Here is a 15,656-nt window from a genome sequence, read left to right as displayed (position 1 = left end):
CGGTGAATCGTGCGTGATCTGTGATCTGTGATCTGTGATCTGTGATCTGTGATCTGTGATCTGTGATCTGTGATCTGTGATCTGTGATCTGTGATCTGTGATCTGTGATCTGTGATCTGTGATCTGTGATCTGTGATCTGTGATCTGTGATCTGTGATCTGTGATCTGTGATCTGTGACCCTTGACCCTCCCACACCCTCGACAATACGTACGTACGGAGTATAGTACTTTAATTCGTGATCCGTCAGGAGAACATGAACCTTTCAGCGCAGCCGCTGAGCCATCCAATTCCAATGCCTAGAGTGCACTGTGATATTACTCAGGTTCGGCAGGTCCCCGTCGAGAGATTGAGTACAATACAGGAATTACTGTAGGTACTCCGTATTCTGTATCCAGGTATATAGAAGACGTATTCGTTGGGTTCCGTGACATGGAAAGGAAGAAAGATTTACATACATAATTACTGTACTGTATGTACTGTATTGGAGTGAATCCACGTCGTCGATCTCCGCCCTGCTACATACTGTATCACACATATCCTGCAAACACACCCGCATATACGAGGTACACGCACGATTCCGATCCGGCTTGCTACTCTGCCGCCCGCATGCGAAGAACTGTGCTGGACTGGATTGGATTGGATTGGATTGAAGCGTCTTCGACCTGTGGACATGCGATTGATTTTGGATGCCGTGCAGTGAGTTTATCGTTCTTTGCTTGGGCGAATAAACGCAGGTACTTGATTTGATAAATTGAAGAACTTCAAGTATTGGCGGTCTTCCGTTGCATGTACTGGTGCATGGTCTTCTCGCGTTACCCGAGGGAGCATTGAACCAAGAAAATCACCAATAGCACTCGTGCCAGAGATTGCCCTGCAAGACTCGGCTTCTGCTCTGGCTTTACGCTCTTCATACTCATATCGCCGTTCCTCGCTCAAAGCTCTCCCGGATATCCCTCGTATAGCGATCATAAAACCTCGCCAACTTCAAGTTGAACTGCTTGTTCTTGTCATTAATGTAAGTCACGTCCCCGTCATCCGCTTCCCGGCCCCGGTCTCTCCGCTTCTTGAATCTTGCTTCCTCGGCTTTCCTGAGGTCTGCAACTAGTCTGTCGACGTTTTCTCGTTTGGGCTTCTGTTCGATAAACCCGAGGCTGTCTTGCGACGAGTAGAACCTTCCATCCTTGTCGATGGCAACCAATTCGCCGTTGTCCATTTCCACGATCTCCAAACCGCCTGTGCGGGCTGCATTTTCAATGATCTCGGCTTTCTGACGGTCGTAGTCTTCGCGATTCTTGCCGCCGTCTTTCAAAGCTTGTTTCTCCAACTCGCGAATTTGACGGTCGTACATCTTCCCTGCCTCGACGCTGTAATCCTGAAACGCGTTGTTCTCTCTTGCATGCTTTTTGGCGGCAATGCGTTCATCCCATTTTTCGGACTCTTCGATGGTATAGTCCCAGGCGCGTTTGCGCTCAAATGCTCCCGTGCCCTCTGTCTCTTCCGTGTCCGCTTTCAGTAAGTTGTGTTGTGCAATCGCGCTGCGACGGGAGAGGTTTGCAAGGAGAGAAGGATCCATGGCTGCACGGGTGGCTTCGGCTTTTGCTTCTGCTAGATTCGACTTTGCAGATTGGGAGGCCCGGGATTTCAGGGCTGCGAAACGGGCGAGGCGGTCCGCTGCTGGTGTGGGGGTGGAAGTTGTTGGCTTGGGGGCACCATCGGAAGCTGCTCCAGGAGGGTTCGATGTTGATTCTGCGATGAGCGCAGGGTCTTGGGCTTCGATTGCAGACGATATCGCCTGTGGCGCATCTTTCTCTGTTGAGTCTGCGGTGGCTTGGGGTGTTTCTGTGTTGGCTGTATTTGCCGGTTGTTCCTCAGGTTCAGGAGTCAGCTTGCGACGCTTTGCCGGAGGCATCTTGTGGAAATGCTGGTACGAAAGCGGAAGGACCAAGTAAGCTCGGGTTCAAAGTTGTTCAGGCACGTCATTCGAAGGAAGTGCCTGTGTGAAGGCTTGATGGTTGGAATTGAGCCGTGGAAGACAACGACGTCGGCCAAAAACTCGCCGCACCTTCCTTTCGCGGGACGTGTTCGCAATGACGCAGTTGACTCTCCCAAAAAGTACAGAAACGCTCCTGCGCTGGTGTGAGGGTTGAAGTGAGGTCGGAGTGAGTTGCCGAAGAGGCGAAAGCAAAGTCGAGCTACAATCAGCTGCGATGGCTCAGGCAGTCAAAAGAAAGCTGGTCGTAGCAGGCGGGAATGGATTTCTCGGGTCGAGGATATGCAAGTCGGCGGTGGCTCGAGGCTGGGATGTCACATCCATAAGGTACTTTATCCCATCAAATCCGCCTTAGCATGTATTAATGGACATGAAGTCGTTCCGGCGAGCCGACATGGTCTTCGGTCACATCAGAGTCAACGAAACCACCGTGGTCCGACGACGTGACCTGGGCGAAGGGCGACATTCTAAAACCCTCCACCTACACCTCTTACCTCAAAGACGCAGACGCTGTCGTCCACACCATGGGCATCCTCCTTGAGGCAGACTACAAGGGCGTCCTGTCAGGGAAAGAGTCCGTGCTGTCGGGTCTGTCTCGAGCATTCAGCTCCAAGAAAGCCGGCAGTTCGACGAATCCGCTCGATCGCGAGCCAGGCGAGGGCTTAGAAAAGGGAGAGAAAGATGGACAGATAACGTATGAGTTGATGAACAGAGACTCGGCCATAGCCTTAGCCCAAGAAGCAGAAAGAGAAGGTGCAACTATCTTTGTGTATATTTCAGCCGCGGCGGGAGCGCCGATTCTGCCAAAGAGGTACATCACGACAAAGAGAGAAGCAGAGAGTACGATAGCAAGTCGGATGATCAAGCTGCGGAACATCTTTGTCAGACCAGGATTCCTGTACGATAACAGTCGGAAGTTTACATTGCCAATCGCGGCTTCGGGGATGTTAGGCAGTACCGTCAATAGTCTGGTTGGTGGCGGCTTGACGAGTTTGTTTGGCGCGGCGGTCGAGAAGCCTTTGAAGGCGGACTTGGTCGCAGATGCGGTGGTTGAGGCCATTGCTGATGACGAGACGAAGGGCGTCATTGACACGAATATGATCGAAGCCCTCGCTGCGCGGGCCTGGCGCAGGACGATGCTTTAGGGAGACGGTTCCCCTTTGTCTGTACAGCAGTGTTGGAGTAGGAGTATCTCGGTCAACAGCAGAGAGGCACAAGTACGGTGGGAGGTTGGCGACTCTCAAATCATTTCGCATAATCTATGTCATCGACAGCTCCGTCGGCGGCGTCAATCTCGTAGTAGACCTTGTCGAGCGCATCTGCTCTAGCAGCAGCACCCAAGATGTCGACATAGCCGTCAGTGGTGAAGCACACCTTGGTCATTGTCTTCCCACCTTCGTGGTCACCATCGAAGGTACAGAGACAATAGATGACCTGCTGTAAGTGCCGTGTGTGCGCCCGGTCCGAGCGGTCTTCCAAAACCTGAAGACCGTCAATGATGCAGAAGACGAGCTCGGGCAACAGGCTGCGGAGGTCGCGTAGGAGGTCCAGCTTTTCGGAGATTGAACCTCTTTCCTTGTCAACGAGTCCGAGCCGAACGGGACTCAGGTCCAACCCTGTCGTGAACTGCGAGGGCAGTAGAGCCACCATTTGGAGGATGAGTGACGATACCATGTCCGCCAGGGAGTCTGTAAGCAAGGCTGCGCCATGTCTGTCGTCCGCAATAGTGCAGAAGTATGAAATGAGCGGAATCTTATGGCGTTTGGCCAGAGCCACAAGAGAGATCGCGGTCAACGTGTTCTGAGATGGCCTCGTCGTGTCGCGTGGTCCCTGGATCCAAAGTCGATCCGCTTCATCGCTCTTCGTCCACGATTGCAGGCGGTTTGCAACTCCAGCATCGACGAGGACACGTGAGGTATCGTATAGAATGCCGCCGAGCTCATCGTCCTGGAGTTTGGCAACATTCTTGCACGTGGCAATAGCTTTCTTCAGATCTTCTTGTGTGTGAGAATCCGTTGGCGGTAAGTCCTCAGCATCAGAGCCAGTGTCTGGGACATCTTCGATAGCTAGGACGTGCGTGACAGGTTGAGACAGTTGCTGCACACCTACATGAGCGATAGGTCTTAGATCTAAACCTTCCAGGAAGCGTTGACTCTTGCTTCCAAGATCCAACGCAAGCGCCTTGAGTTCAGCCATGTGGTCTTTGTTGTATTGGGTCAACTTGCGCTGGTCATCGCACATGGTGCGAATGCGCCTTTGTGTCTCGAGATTGGCTTCGCGATCCAGCCGCGCTGCAATAGCGTCCATCTGGGCTCTCTTCGAGCTCAGTAACCGGTCGAATGAGTTTTTGTTGAAGCTGTTGACAAACCGTTGCCATCCTGAGGAAGACCATTCGACAAAGACATCGGTCAGAAACTCGAAGATGACCACGTATAAGTCCTTGATGTAGCCTTGCATTGCATGGTTGTCGCCGTGGACGCTGAGTTGTTTGTTCCAGAACACCAGATCGTCAGACAACTGCTTGATTCCATCTGCAACACCCTCTGCAAGTCTCTCATGATTTATGGTCGCCTCGGCTTCGATTAGAGAGGGATATAAAACCACAGGACTCACTCACTTGTGCAATTGCGGACAACGAACCGGTAAGCAGACAGATGTACTTGTCGTCGTTTGGAACAACAGCCATGAGTTGACTATGGTCTTCACAGCTTGAACACAGTCTCGCGAAGATCCTCTTCAGTCTACCACGTCTAGTCCCCGCGCGTTTGTCTTGCCACGTGGCTGAAGCATTCTGCACCGTCTCAAAAAGCAGTCTGATACTGGGGGGTTGATCTCGTAGGTCCCGGCGCTGGGCGGCAGGAAGCTGCTGTTGGAAACGTTCCCACGCCTGAAAAAGTGCGCGGCTCTTGTCTAGCAGCTGCACTTCTTCATCCGGCACCGCTCTGTACAGGGTAAGCAGGTCTTCAAATAAGCCGGACGCTCTGGGCTGTACATCTGCGCAAGTTGGCGCGCATCACGGAAAAGCCATTGCCACTCATCTCGGAGAGCGATCAATCTTTGCTCTTGTTCTCTGTCATGGCCGACTTTGGTTGCGAGTCCGCGGACAAGCGAGTCTTTGGGGGCTTCTCGGGTCAATTGGTCACTGAAAGTCCTCACCAGCTTCGAGCTTGGTCCGGGATCTTCGCTCAATTGCATCTGGGAGTCATCCAATCGCGCATACAAAGTTCACGGGGCCAATTCGCATGTTCGCTTTTCCGAATTCCAGCCCGTCCGAGGCAAGGCATTTATCTTGCAACCTTGACCAAGAGAGACGTCAACAAACGCCTGATTTAGGCAGGCGGTTGACAGTGGCAAATGCAGCATTTGGTGGGTCGATTGCGCTGCCATCCTTGGACGCCTTGGAAGCCACTCAGGGCCAGAATGCCTTGCGAGCGCTTTCTCCTCTCCTCCAGCAAATCAAGACCTGCAACTTTACTGCAGACGAACTGGTCGCAAAATGGTCTCCTTTAGCGCCTGCGACGCAGCTGCATGAATCTGCTGGCGGATACATACTAACTCCCTAGGTACTCAGGCACAAGGGTTAACTGTGCAGCCCAGCTGAGACGTGGCAGGCCTTACTGGAAAGCCTCCGACGGTGCAAAGTCTCATGCCGGTGAAAATGCTCATTAATCCTCGAGCTCTTTCGAGCACTGGAGGTCGGAATTTCTGCCTTCTGGGGAGATGTTCTCCCTGACGATGTTACTCATGAGTGGTACACGGGCAACGCAGCTTCGCTAAACCACCGCAGACGAGCAGGAATTTCGCAACCGCTACTAAGGCTGCTGCCCAGGTTTGTGGAGCAAGGCTCGCAGCGGGCCATCTGGATGCTCTATCTGCCTAAACACCTCGACAATATTACTGCCATGGATACACACGCAAATGGAACAACGGATGGTATTTCTACTCGCGAGCCCGACCCATCGAAGTCTGGGGCTACGGGCCCACCAGCACCGCCAGAGCTTGTTTCAGCGGAGAACACGGAGCCTGAGCCGAGGCCGATAGATGAGCACCGAGAAATCTTCGATTCTGGCTATGACGAGATCCCGTCCTATACAAGGCGTCGAAGGTCTCGTCCTCCGCTCATCGACGACTCGGACTCATCAGACTCGGACTTCCAAGGAAATATCCGTCACGTTGCGAGTCAATATGTGAGAGAGGCTATCAAGTATGAGGAGGAGTCTCGTTTGGTAGAGGAGTGGTCACCGGACTTGGAGACAACCAAGACCGACCAGGCAGCCACGCGACGGAACATTCCTCAGGTCCTGTGGAGAGTCGATGTATATCGCAAAGGTCTTGGCGACCGCGAACGTCCAACAGTGACATTCAGGAATGACTGCCCATATGATCTTTCGCTCTGCCAGCAGCTTCCTACTCCCACGGCACGGCCTTCAGAAGCACCGGACACCGAACGTGCTGCAAAAGATGTCCCCGCCCCGAGGCCCGATCAACCCGTCTTTGAGCTGGAAACGAGGGTCCTGGAGCAAACCAAGGCTAAGGGGAGCAAATACCAATATGGGGCCGACATTCGAGAATCGTTTGACCAACTGCAGATTGAGAAGTTTGCGAAGACGAGGATGATCATTCATTCGAAGGCTTTGAGCGATGCGTTGGCATCTCTTGTATCTTACTATCCTGCTCTTCCTCGACCCGAGACACCATCCCTCATCCCCGAGCCTTACGACCTTTTGATGCACCACTTTGCTGCAATTGAAGACTTCGTGGAGGGTGAAGATCCCAGAGGAATGCCAAAAGAAGCCCAAGATTTGAATGCGGCCATCGACCTTGAGCGATCGAAGATCGCGGTTGAGCACATGAAACTGTTATACCACTTCTTGAAACCGCAGTACGAGAATCGCATCCAACCCTGCCTGGACGGTTTGTCGCAGGCTATACCTCAAATTTCTTTCGACATGCTATGGTACTTGTTCCGGCCTGGTGTCGATGTCTATGTGCAGTCCGATGATATGATTTCGGTCTGTGTCGTTCGCGAGGTCAAGAGCAACTTGGATCAGACCAAATGGCTGTCTTCAACCACGCCTTCATATTGGGAGGTGGACGCATGGCACTTGGTCACCAATGGGGCCAGGATTGCTCGGACAAAAGTGATGCACCAGATCAATTCATATACAGGACTCCGAGACGTGACCTCGCTGCCACTTTGCCCCGTCTCTTATTGGGACGCCACTGATGGCGGAGCCAGGCGAGAGCAGATCCTGCGACGAAGTGGAATGTACGTTTCAGCCCTGAAGGCCGGGAACATGCTCGCGAGCTACGACGGACCCGATCTCGTTACAACCCGTCATGTAGGGACCACAGAGATGCTTTTTTTGTTTGGATTGATCACTTACTCGCCAACAGTACAAAGGCAAAGTCGTGGTGGATGTGCGACGAGCCCTGACATATGACACCGACCGCACGTTCACCAGTCCTGACCTCGCAAACGTCGTTGACGACTACCCGCAGTTTGCAGAATATGACTACATTTACGTGAATGAGTCCGAGTACGCCGGTGACAGGGAACAAGACCGTGCAGCTCTCCGACGGAAGTTGTCAGGCGTGAAGTTGGCAGTAAGTGTCGAAGAGATTGAACGTGACTCCTACCCAGTTGAACGTTCTCCGGATGGGAATCTCGACTCGGCGGCGAGTATCCGTACCACGGAGCTCACAGAGCATCAGCTTCTGCTGCTCTACCCTTCAACATTCGCCTTCGGAATAAGTTCCAAACAGTGGAGTAGGTTTAGTCCTGTTCCACGGACGAATGTCCCGCGAGGTTGACAACCTGAACAGTGGCGGTCCGCGTCGACCGAATGCAAACCATATCATCCTCCAGCGAGAGTATCGAAAACCTAATCATCGACAAAGACGAGCTAAACACCATTCGAGCGCTGTCCAATCAACAGAGCAGCAAAATCGACAGCTGGTCGGCAGACTTTATTGCAGGCAAAGGCTCTGGACAAATCATTCTCCTGCATGGTAAGGCATAGACAGCCCATGTGTCCAAGACACAAGTCTGACTTGACTTCAGGACCTCCAGGGGTCGGGAAGACGTATACCGTTGGTACGTAGAACATCAGCTTCCATCTGTCGACCGGACAACTTACGAAGCCTCAGAGTCGATTGCTGAATGGCTTCACCGGCCTCTCCTCGCCCTGACAGTTGCCGACATCGGGACTCGAGAGACAAAGATTGAGGCCGAGCTGCTCAAGTGGTTCGATCTGGCCGAGGCGTGGAACGCCGTCCTCCTCGTCGACGAAGCGGACATCTTCCTCGAGCAGCGGAAAAACCGCGACCTGGCTCGCAATGGTCTTGTGTCAGGTGAGCAAAGCTGTTCCATGACCCCCCGGCCGGAAACCCACATGTCTGACTCTCCGAGATTAAGCATTCCTGCGAAGGATGGAGTATTTCAACGGCCTGCTCTTCCTGACCACCAACCGCGTCGGCCAGATCGACGACGCGTTCATCTCCCGCGTCCACGTGGCCATCAGCTACCCGACGCTGACGGCCGATATCCGGCGCAAGATCTGGAACGGTTTCTTCAAGAAGCTGGTCAAGGAGCGCGTCGGGAAGATCAAGGTCGCCCTCAACGCCAAAAAGTGGGTTTTGGACAACGTGGAGAGCCAGGACGAGATGAATGGCCGGGACATCCGCAACGCGCTCCAGACGGCCATTCGGCTGGCCGAGTTCGAGGCCATCCAGGATCCGGACAATGATCCCAACGAGTCCATCGTCGTCGAGGAGGCGCATTTCAGGCGCGTGCTGGACATGAGCAACAAGTTTCACAAGTACGTCAACAGCATTCGGCGGGAAGATGAGGCCAAGAGGGCAGGCCTTCGCGGAGACCGCAACGACTATGCAAAAGACGAAGAGGAGGGCGCGGAATGGCCCAAGGCGAAGAACGTCCGCTTTGTGTAACTTCCATGACTCTGTCTTGGAGGCTGGGAAGAGTCCAGTCTCTTCCTGCTGTGCGAAAACGAGTCTCATCTTGTGCACCCCTAAAAGTGAAATTTGTTCGATCTTATTAGTATTCGGTATACTAGAGACTAGCAGACCTGATACGGCGCCGCCTCCCCAGCGTCCAGGCATATATGTCTCCTTCTCCACCGGCTTGACCGTAGTGCAGTGGCTCGAAGCCACTGTGGTTGATCAGCTCAACCAAGTTTTATCGTACAACTCATCCATCTCCTAGAACGCCCTGTACTGGTTCCCATTGCCGCTATGCACTGCCACATCCAAGAGTGAGGATCGTAGAATCGACATCGATCGGTCGAAAGTCGTGCACATCGCTGAAAATGTGGCACAGGAAAAGATTGGATTTTATACACGATGAAGAAAGAAGAGCTCATAGGGCGGCGCCGGATGGCGCAATGATGGTTTCTCTGGCCTCGGCCGGTTCGCCGGATTCGAAGACCACCTTGCGGGTTACCTGCGGAGATGTCAGTACACCACAGATCTAATCGAAGCAAATGTAGACCTACGGCCCACGCGCCTGCAATAGATGCGACGATACAACTCGAAATCACCATGGGCTTCACGCCTCTTGTGCTCTTGAAAATGGCTCCGCTGAATGCGCCGGCCGCAATGCTGTTGGCAGTATCATGCTTGCCTCGATAGTATCCGATTGTTGAATTGGCACCGTTGTACACCATGGCTACCACGCCGGCCGAGTTACCAAGGAAAGGGCCTCTACGGGTAACACTGTTCAAGACGCTGTTCAAGCGTAGCTTCGGAGGTGCGGAGGCTGGTGTTCGATTCAGTCCTTCAATCAGGCCCCATGCTCCTCCAGTCATGAGTGCTGTGAGGTAGACGGTCCCAGTGCCATAACATAGATCGTCGGACCAGCCGCGGGAAGGTAATATTGACCTCCCGCCAGGCAGGTCTGAGAGTGCCGCATCATCGAGAGAAAGATAGTCAAGCGTTTGCTGGTTCAGGCCGGCAAGAGGATGTAACTTCGAGGCATCGGGTAAGGAGGCGCTACCGAGGAATGACGATGCGTCTGTTGCGACTGTAGGATCGAAGTGGGTGGGTGTAAATGATGTAGGCGCAGCTGGTGATGAAGGAGCCGATTGAGCGTGGCTCGAGGCTTCCGTCTGCTGCCTCGACGACTTCTTCCCCGAGAAGGCGTCCCACACCGACATATTTCCCTTGTACCGATGGAAAGCAAAACACGGAGCAAGTCGAGTAGATGAGCGGCAAACGGCAAGAGAGTCACGGTTGGCAGCTGAGATGAGGAATGAAAGGCCAGATGGAATCTCGAATCGTCCGGAAGAAAATGTTCGATGCGAATCATTCGAGGAGCGCCGTTTTGACGCTAGTCCATATTGGGAGTAGATCGCCCACCTCGCCTTCCTCTCACTTAAAACTCACTTGCGTGTCAAGCAAGCAGCCTTTCTCGAAGATGCTTGCAGGTGCCGACCATGGATAGGGAAACTGTTTCTCGAGCCTTGGCCGAAGAGGTGCCGCTGTCCGTTTCACTTCTCTCGGAACTGGGAAAGGGATCATTGAGAAGGGACCTGCTCAATGCGCTCGACGGGCGGCAGGTGGCTCGACTGCGCAGTCTGTGGCCAAAACTCGTCCTGACAGCAAGCAGTCCCCATGTGAATGATCATCATATCACAGCGGCATCAAATGCTCTATGTGTCTATCTCAATGGCGGCTCGATGAGCCCTGCCGCCGAGCTTCGAAATCATGTCATCTCCCAAGACACGTGGTTCGAAGCCTTCCAATGTGCTCACAAGGCCTTCAATGACGGCAAGACGAAACCAGCAAATCAGGTCCTGGAAACCCTCTGTGATCTGTTCTCGAAGCTGGATGACACCACGGGCAGCCTGGTCCTCAAGAGGGCATCTCTGCCATTATTGAAAACCATCTTGCTAGCTTCGCCCCGATCTGATATCAAGAAGGCTTCTCTTATGTTAGCATACTTGCACCGAAGGACTCCGTTACTTCCGCTTCTGGATGAACTGGTGTTACAATGTGTCAATGAGAACGACTATGCCTGGAGACAGCGCTTGGCGGAACATCATGTCATGATATCCGACGTTTCCAATATCGACAGGGGAAGTATCCCTCATCTCTTCGTTGCACTGATCTTTGCAATGGTAGACCTTGATACGAGAAGTGCCGCGTTGAAGCTGTGCACGTTCCTGTGCGACGACAGTCGCCGAAACACCGACGTTTCCAATTCACCGGCGGTGATCGAACGGTCCATAGAGCTGTACTTGGAGAGAAACCATGCAGCATCAGGCACATTCGCGGAGAATGTGCTACCTATGATCCTAGACAAGAAGGAAAAACTCATCGCTTTTGCGCAGCGATATGCTAGTTCTAGCTATGGTAGAGGTGCAGATATGTCCATTTTTATCGCTGTCCTTAAAGCTGGGCGTGCAAAAGGGATTTTGTCCGAAGCTGGTATGTGTCTTTCCACTTGGCTTTATCTTGATCCAGTACTCACCTGTTCCGTAGAGATGTTCGACGCCTTCGGTGTAGCTTTCAAGGATGTGGCCTCGACGAACGTCGACGAATCAAACAACATGTACTGGTTCAAGCAAATGTTGAAGACCGCGGATCCCGAGCTGCGGATACTCACATATGGACTACTAACAATCTCACCAGCTGGCAACGCTACAGTCAGCCCCAGCGTACTCGACTGCGTTGCCTTCAGCATGCGATATCTCCATGATGATCCTGACGCCCATGAAAGGGGTGAGATTCTGAGCATTACAAAGAGACTCTTGAGAAGGCTTCAAAACAGTGCCACAGCCTTGAGGAGGGTGACGCACCTCGTTGATGCCGATGAAGAAGCCAATATCGTCCTGGATTCATACAAATCATTCGTGGGGAGATTATATGACTTTCTGAAGACAGAGCTCTGCACAGGGGCGTCATATCCCCGTCATATTCTCGCTGTACTCTCCTTACAGTATCTTTTTGACCTCAAGATGGATCCTGACTTGCTGGTAGGCGACAAAAGCCTTGTTCAGGCTTTGATCTGCCTTGTCATCGACCCATTCGAAGATGTCCGGAGCGGCGCAGCAACTCTGCTCCGAACGCTAGCCTGCAAGGATCATAGCTCGGTTGCAAGTGTTCTGACTCCTTCCCTCCTCCAGAAGGTCCAAGTCCTTGCCGTCAGGACTGGTAGGGCCGATCATGCAGATGCCATGGGTCGACTTAGCGCTTTGAGAGGTGTCTCCTCCTCTCCTTCGAATGGCGTGCCCGTGGAAACCGACAGCACTGATCTTGTCGAAGAAATTCAGCATCTCAAGGCTCTGACTTCAAAGCAAGGAGGCTTCGAACTGAGACCTGGCTGCGCCATCCCAATCCATGGTCTCTTATTAGGTATCAGTTATCGGTTACGCTATCTCCAGGATGGTCATCTCTCATCGTTTGATTTCACGCTCTTGGAGGCGTGTGCAAACGTTTGGGATCAAGTGAGAAAACAGCTTTGCGTGGACTCTCCGGAAAGAGCCTCGGAGATAGAGACCAAAACTGACGATGAAGGCCCCAAAGACCTTCTGGCCTTTTCGTGGAGAGCGCTTCGTGATTCCAGGTAGGTACTTTCACCAGGACGTAATCATTGTTACTAACACCAAAAGCATCGTCCTTCAATCGCTGATCGCCATCGTGACACCCTCTCGCGAACTCCTTCACGCCATCGGCAGCCTTTGCTTAGACCAGCTGATCTCGTTGCGGCATCGAGGAGCTTTCTCGACTGTTGCACAAACATTCAGTCAGTGTTGTGAGAAGATCCGCTTGTCCGTCGATTCATCCATACGTGGACTCATCCAGGAATGGTACACGGTTGGTACTACTTTCAACAAACTATGCATAACGAAAGCTTACAATTGCAGGCTGCTCTGGACCAGATCGACGAGCAAGCGAATCGCTTGATCCGGCGATCGGCTGGGCTCCCAGCAATGATAACCGCACTTCTTAGTCCGGCTGACCGGAAACTATTCTCGAGAACCTTTGCCGACCTGACAGCTATTGCACAGAGGCCAATTGACGATGCTTCTCTTCAGGAGATCGGAGAAATGAAGCTGCCCCAGGTTCATGCATTGAACTGCCTCAAAGATATCATGACGAATTCGAGATTTTCGGCTGCTGTTGTCCCCTACCAGGACTCAATAATGGAGCTCGCTGCGGCTTGCCTGTCGTCAAAGATCTGGGCAGTTCGCAATTGTGGGCTCATGCTTTTGCGCGCCTGCATCAATCGTCTTGATTCCTCTAGTTCATTACCACGCCAGAATCTGAGGGACCAGTCCCAAGCCGGGGGAGAAGGCAAGCCGCCATCGATGGTTGCGTTCCGCCTACTTGACAAAGCTGGGCCATTGCCCGGGTACGACAGCCACGGCCCAAGCAATGCCGTGGAAGACATTTTCGCTGGCCTGGATCTACTGGGACACGCGATTTTAGCCGGGTCAATGGCAGATGTGGCCGAGAAACTCGTCATGCGGCAGCTTGGGAACCCAGCTTGGACTGTCAGGGACCACGCAGCTCTGCTACTGGCTACTCGCATAAGGAGAGTAAGCCCTGTTACAGCAATCATGGCGTTTCTCGGCAATGGTCTCGTTGGCACGGAAAATCGGGTCCATGGTGTTTTGCTTTGTTGTCGATACCTTTTGGAACAGGGTATGAGCATCGTAACTGAGACTGAGCTCGAGTTGCTTGTCGACACACTCATTCGAGACATGACGCTCGCTAATGGGGATCTGGCTCGCCATTCACCCTACGTCTACACGGCATGCATGGATGTGCTCAACGACGTCGCGTCATGTATTCTGGAGCGCGGCTGGAGTCACCAAATCCTCAAAACGGAACCTCTCACCAAAAGAATCAGGAACCTCCCGACGACCAACTCGCAGCATGGACCCCAGTTGTTGCAAAGGATACTACTCCATGAGACTTATCACATTCTGATGGTAGGCAAGGATTTGCCTAACGGAGGCGAGGTGGCTGCAAACGGGATATCGCAACTCATCGACAATATAGATGCTCTCAGCTTTGCGTTGGATGTCCTGTGCCAGAGGAACTGCCACAGACCTTGTGCACCTTTACCTATCTTCCTTGCTGGATTAATTGATCAAGCATTTGAAAGGGCGTCTCCACCGCAATATGTTCTCGAGCAAACTTTCACCTGCTTGACACGGAGTCTTGAGCATGGCATGGCAATGCCACTGGCGACGGCACAAATGGTGTTTCGACGAATAGATTCTGCTGAGTTGCACACTCCGCGCGAACTGCGGAACACAGCACTGAAATTACGAGCATCGCTGTTGGGAGTTGTTCGACTTGCACATCCACAACCTCCAGACTATCAAAGACAAGTTGAAGAGTGGCTTCGAGTGGCCGAAGATAGTGCAAGAGACGACCTAGACTTTCCTTCGAGGCTAAGCGCTGTCGCGGCGGTTTCAACCTACATCGGCCACATGGAAGACTCTGTCACCCCCCAGCAACTCCCTGGTGTACGGCTACGACTTCTCTTACTCCTGTACGACCTACTTAATGACGACGACGAAGACATCAGGCTTGAGGCAGTTCATGCTGGCCGAAGATTCAAACTCCACAAGACGTCTGCAATGGACAACCTGGAGTATTGTGCCGTTGCGGCAAGAGAGGAAGTCCTGCACGAGTTGAAGCGCCAGGCTAAAGCATTACCAGAACTCACTGAGGTCGCCCTAGTCAATGTGTTACGGCTTGGGCACAAGACGGGCGGTATTTCCGGGCCGTCTGGACTTGGATCGACTGCTCTTTTGGAAACTCCGGTGGCTTCTAAGCTGGGCAGCATCGCAAGAAAACTGAATGACCTCTTTGCAGAAGAGAGACAAAATCTCTACATTGACGACATCCGCGAGATCGACACTTGGACTGGAGTATTCGACGATGAAGGAATCGACCATCTGGCTCCAGACGTGTTTGAGGCGGTTATGAAATGGACGCTGGATGGTCTAGATACGGTCAACGACACGCTCGAAATACAACAGCTGAAAGCTCCAAGCGACCAGCTCAGATCTCTAACAAACCAGCCGACGAGGGATTTCAAGGACCAGGATGTAGCTAGCGGCGCATGCGCGAATCGGATCCAGCTCTGCGAATCGCTGTTTGGTCATCCTCTCGGCGTAACATACGATCATGAGATACTGGTGGTTCTGTACCAAGTCGTCAGCCTCGCGGGAGTGCTCTACCGTCACGACAGGAAGGCATACAAAGGAAAACTGCGAGCGAAGCTGCAAAGAGTGAAAGAAGTTTGCTCAAGCCTTCCCGTGAATCCGGTGCTTCTGGGTGCGGTCGAACGTGCTCTTAGCAGGCAGTGTAGATGAAGGCATCTTTTTCAATCGAACCGTATCCTCAAATCCCCCCAACACAACGCCTGCTTTAGGGACTATTCCCAGGATCCATTCATCCAGCCACAAAAAGAAGTAATGCTATCGAAGAATCCCTAGGACGCGACTCTGTCTGGCTGATCTCCTCGCAGCTTGTGAGTTACCCAGCCCTCACCCTCCCTAGCACAGCGCCGCCTTCAGGACTAATACAAGGCCTCCAGAATTTCCCGCCTCTCAACAATCAAGATTAGCATTGCTACAAGATGAACTCCGGTTTGACGATCCTCGTCTGCTTCCTCGTTATTAC

General features: G+C 52.8%; 6 protein-coding genes across 6 annotated transcripts; 3 read left to right on the top strand and 3 right to left on the bottom strand.

The window, feature by feature from the left end:
• Nucleotides 1-914: 914 nt before the first annotated feature.
• Nucleotides 915-1,910, bottom strand: G647_00882 (uncharacterized protein; the record flags this gene model as incomplete). The annotated part of the gene is made up of 1 exon (XM_008724285.1): nucleotides 915-1,910. The coding sequence occupies one exon, from the start codon at nucleotides 1,908-1,910 to the stop codon at nucleotides 915-917; it is 996 nt and encodes a 331-aa protein (XP_008722507.1).
• Nucleotides 1,911-2,208: 298 nt separating this feature from the next.
• Nucleotides 2,209-3,136, top strand: G647_00881 (uncharacterized protein; the record flags this gene model as incomplete). The annotated part of the gene is made up of 2 exons (XM_008724284.1): nucleotides 2,209-2,318; nucleotides 2,368-3,136. The coding sequence occupies 2 exons, from the start codon at nucleotides 2,209-2,211 to the stop codon at nucleotides 3,134-3,136; spliced, it is 879 nt and encodes a 292-aa protein (XP_008722506.1).
• A 100-nt stretch (nucleotides 3,137-3,236) lies between these two features.
• Nucleotides 3,237-5,186, bottom strand: G647_00880 (uncharacterized protein; the record flags this gene model as incomplete). Its single annotated transcript, XM_008724283.1, has 3 exons — nucleotides 3,237-4,562; nucleotides 4,609-4,933; nucleotides 4,984-5,186. The coding sequence occupies 3 exons, from the start codon at nucleotides 5,184-5,186 to the stop codon at nucleotides 3,237-3,239; spliced, it is 1,854 nt and encodes a 617-aa protein (XP_008722505.1).
• A 707-nt stretch (nucleotides 5,187-5,893) lies between these two features.
• On the top strand, nucleotides 5,894-8,942 carry G647_00879 (uncharacterized protein; the record flags this gene model as incomplete). Its single annotated transcript, XM_008724282.1, has 6 exons — nucleotides 5,894-7,333; nucleotides 7,389-7,761; nucleotides 7,818-8,003; nucleotides 8,056-8,088; nucleotides 8,142-8,345; nucleotides 8,410-8,942. 6 exons carry the CDS (start codon nucleotides 5,894-5,896, stop codon nucleotides 8,940-8,942), a joined length of 2,769 nt encoding a protein of 922 aa, XP_008722504.1.
• A 427-nt stretch (nucleotides 8,943-9,369) lies between these two features.
• G647_00878 (uncharacterized protein) lies at nucleotides 9,370-10,165 on the bottom strand (the record flags this gene model as incomplete). The annotated part of the gene is made up of 2 exons (XM_008724281.1): nucleotides 9,370-9,453; nucleotides 9,506-10,165. The coding sequence occupies 2 exons, from the start codon at nucleotides 10,163-10,165 to the stop codon at nucleotides 9,370-9,372; spliced, it is 744 nt and encodes a 247-aa protein (XP_008722503.1).
• Nucleotides 10,166-10,444: 279 nt separating this feature from the next.
• On the top strand, nucleotides 10,445-15,346 carry G647_00877 (uncharacterized protein; the record flags this gene model as incomplete). Its single annotated transcript, XM_008724280.1, has 4 exons — nucleotides 10,445-11,438; nucleotides 11,493-12,576; nucleotides 12,623-12,827; nucleotides 12,878-15,346. 4 exons carry the CDS (start codon nucleotides 10,445-10,447, stop codon nucleotides 15,344-15,346), a joined length of 4,752 nt encoding a protein of 1,583 aa, XP_008722502.1.
• Nucleotides 15,347-15,656: the final 310 nt, after the last annotated feature.

This window comes from Cladophialophora carrionii, assembly GCF_000365165.1.
Source record: "Cladophialophora carrionii CBS 160.54 unplaced genomic scaffold supercont1.1, whole genome shotgun sequence".
Classification (NCBI taxonomy): Eukaryota; Fungi; Ascomycota; class Eurotiomycetes; order Chaetothyriales; family Herpotrichiellaceae; genus Cladophialophora; species Cladophialophora carrionii.
Note: the sequence above shows the minus strand (reverse complement) of the source record. Positions and strands in the feature narration are given on the sequence as shown.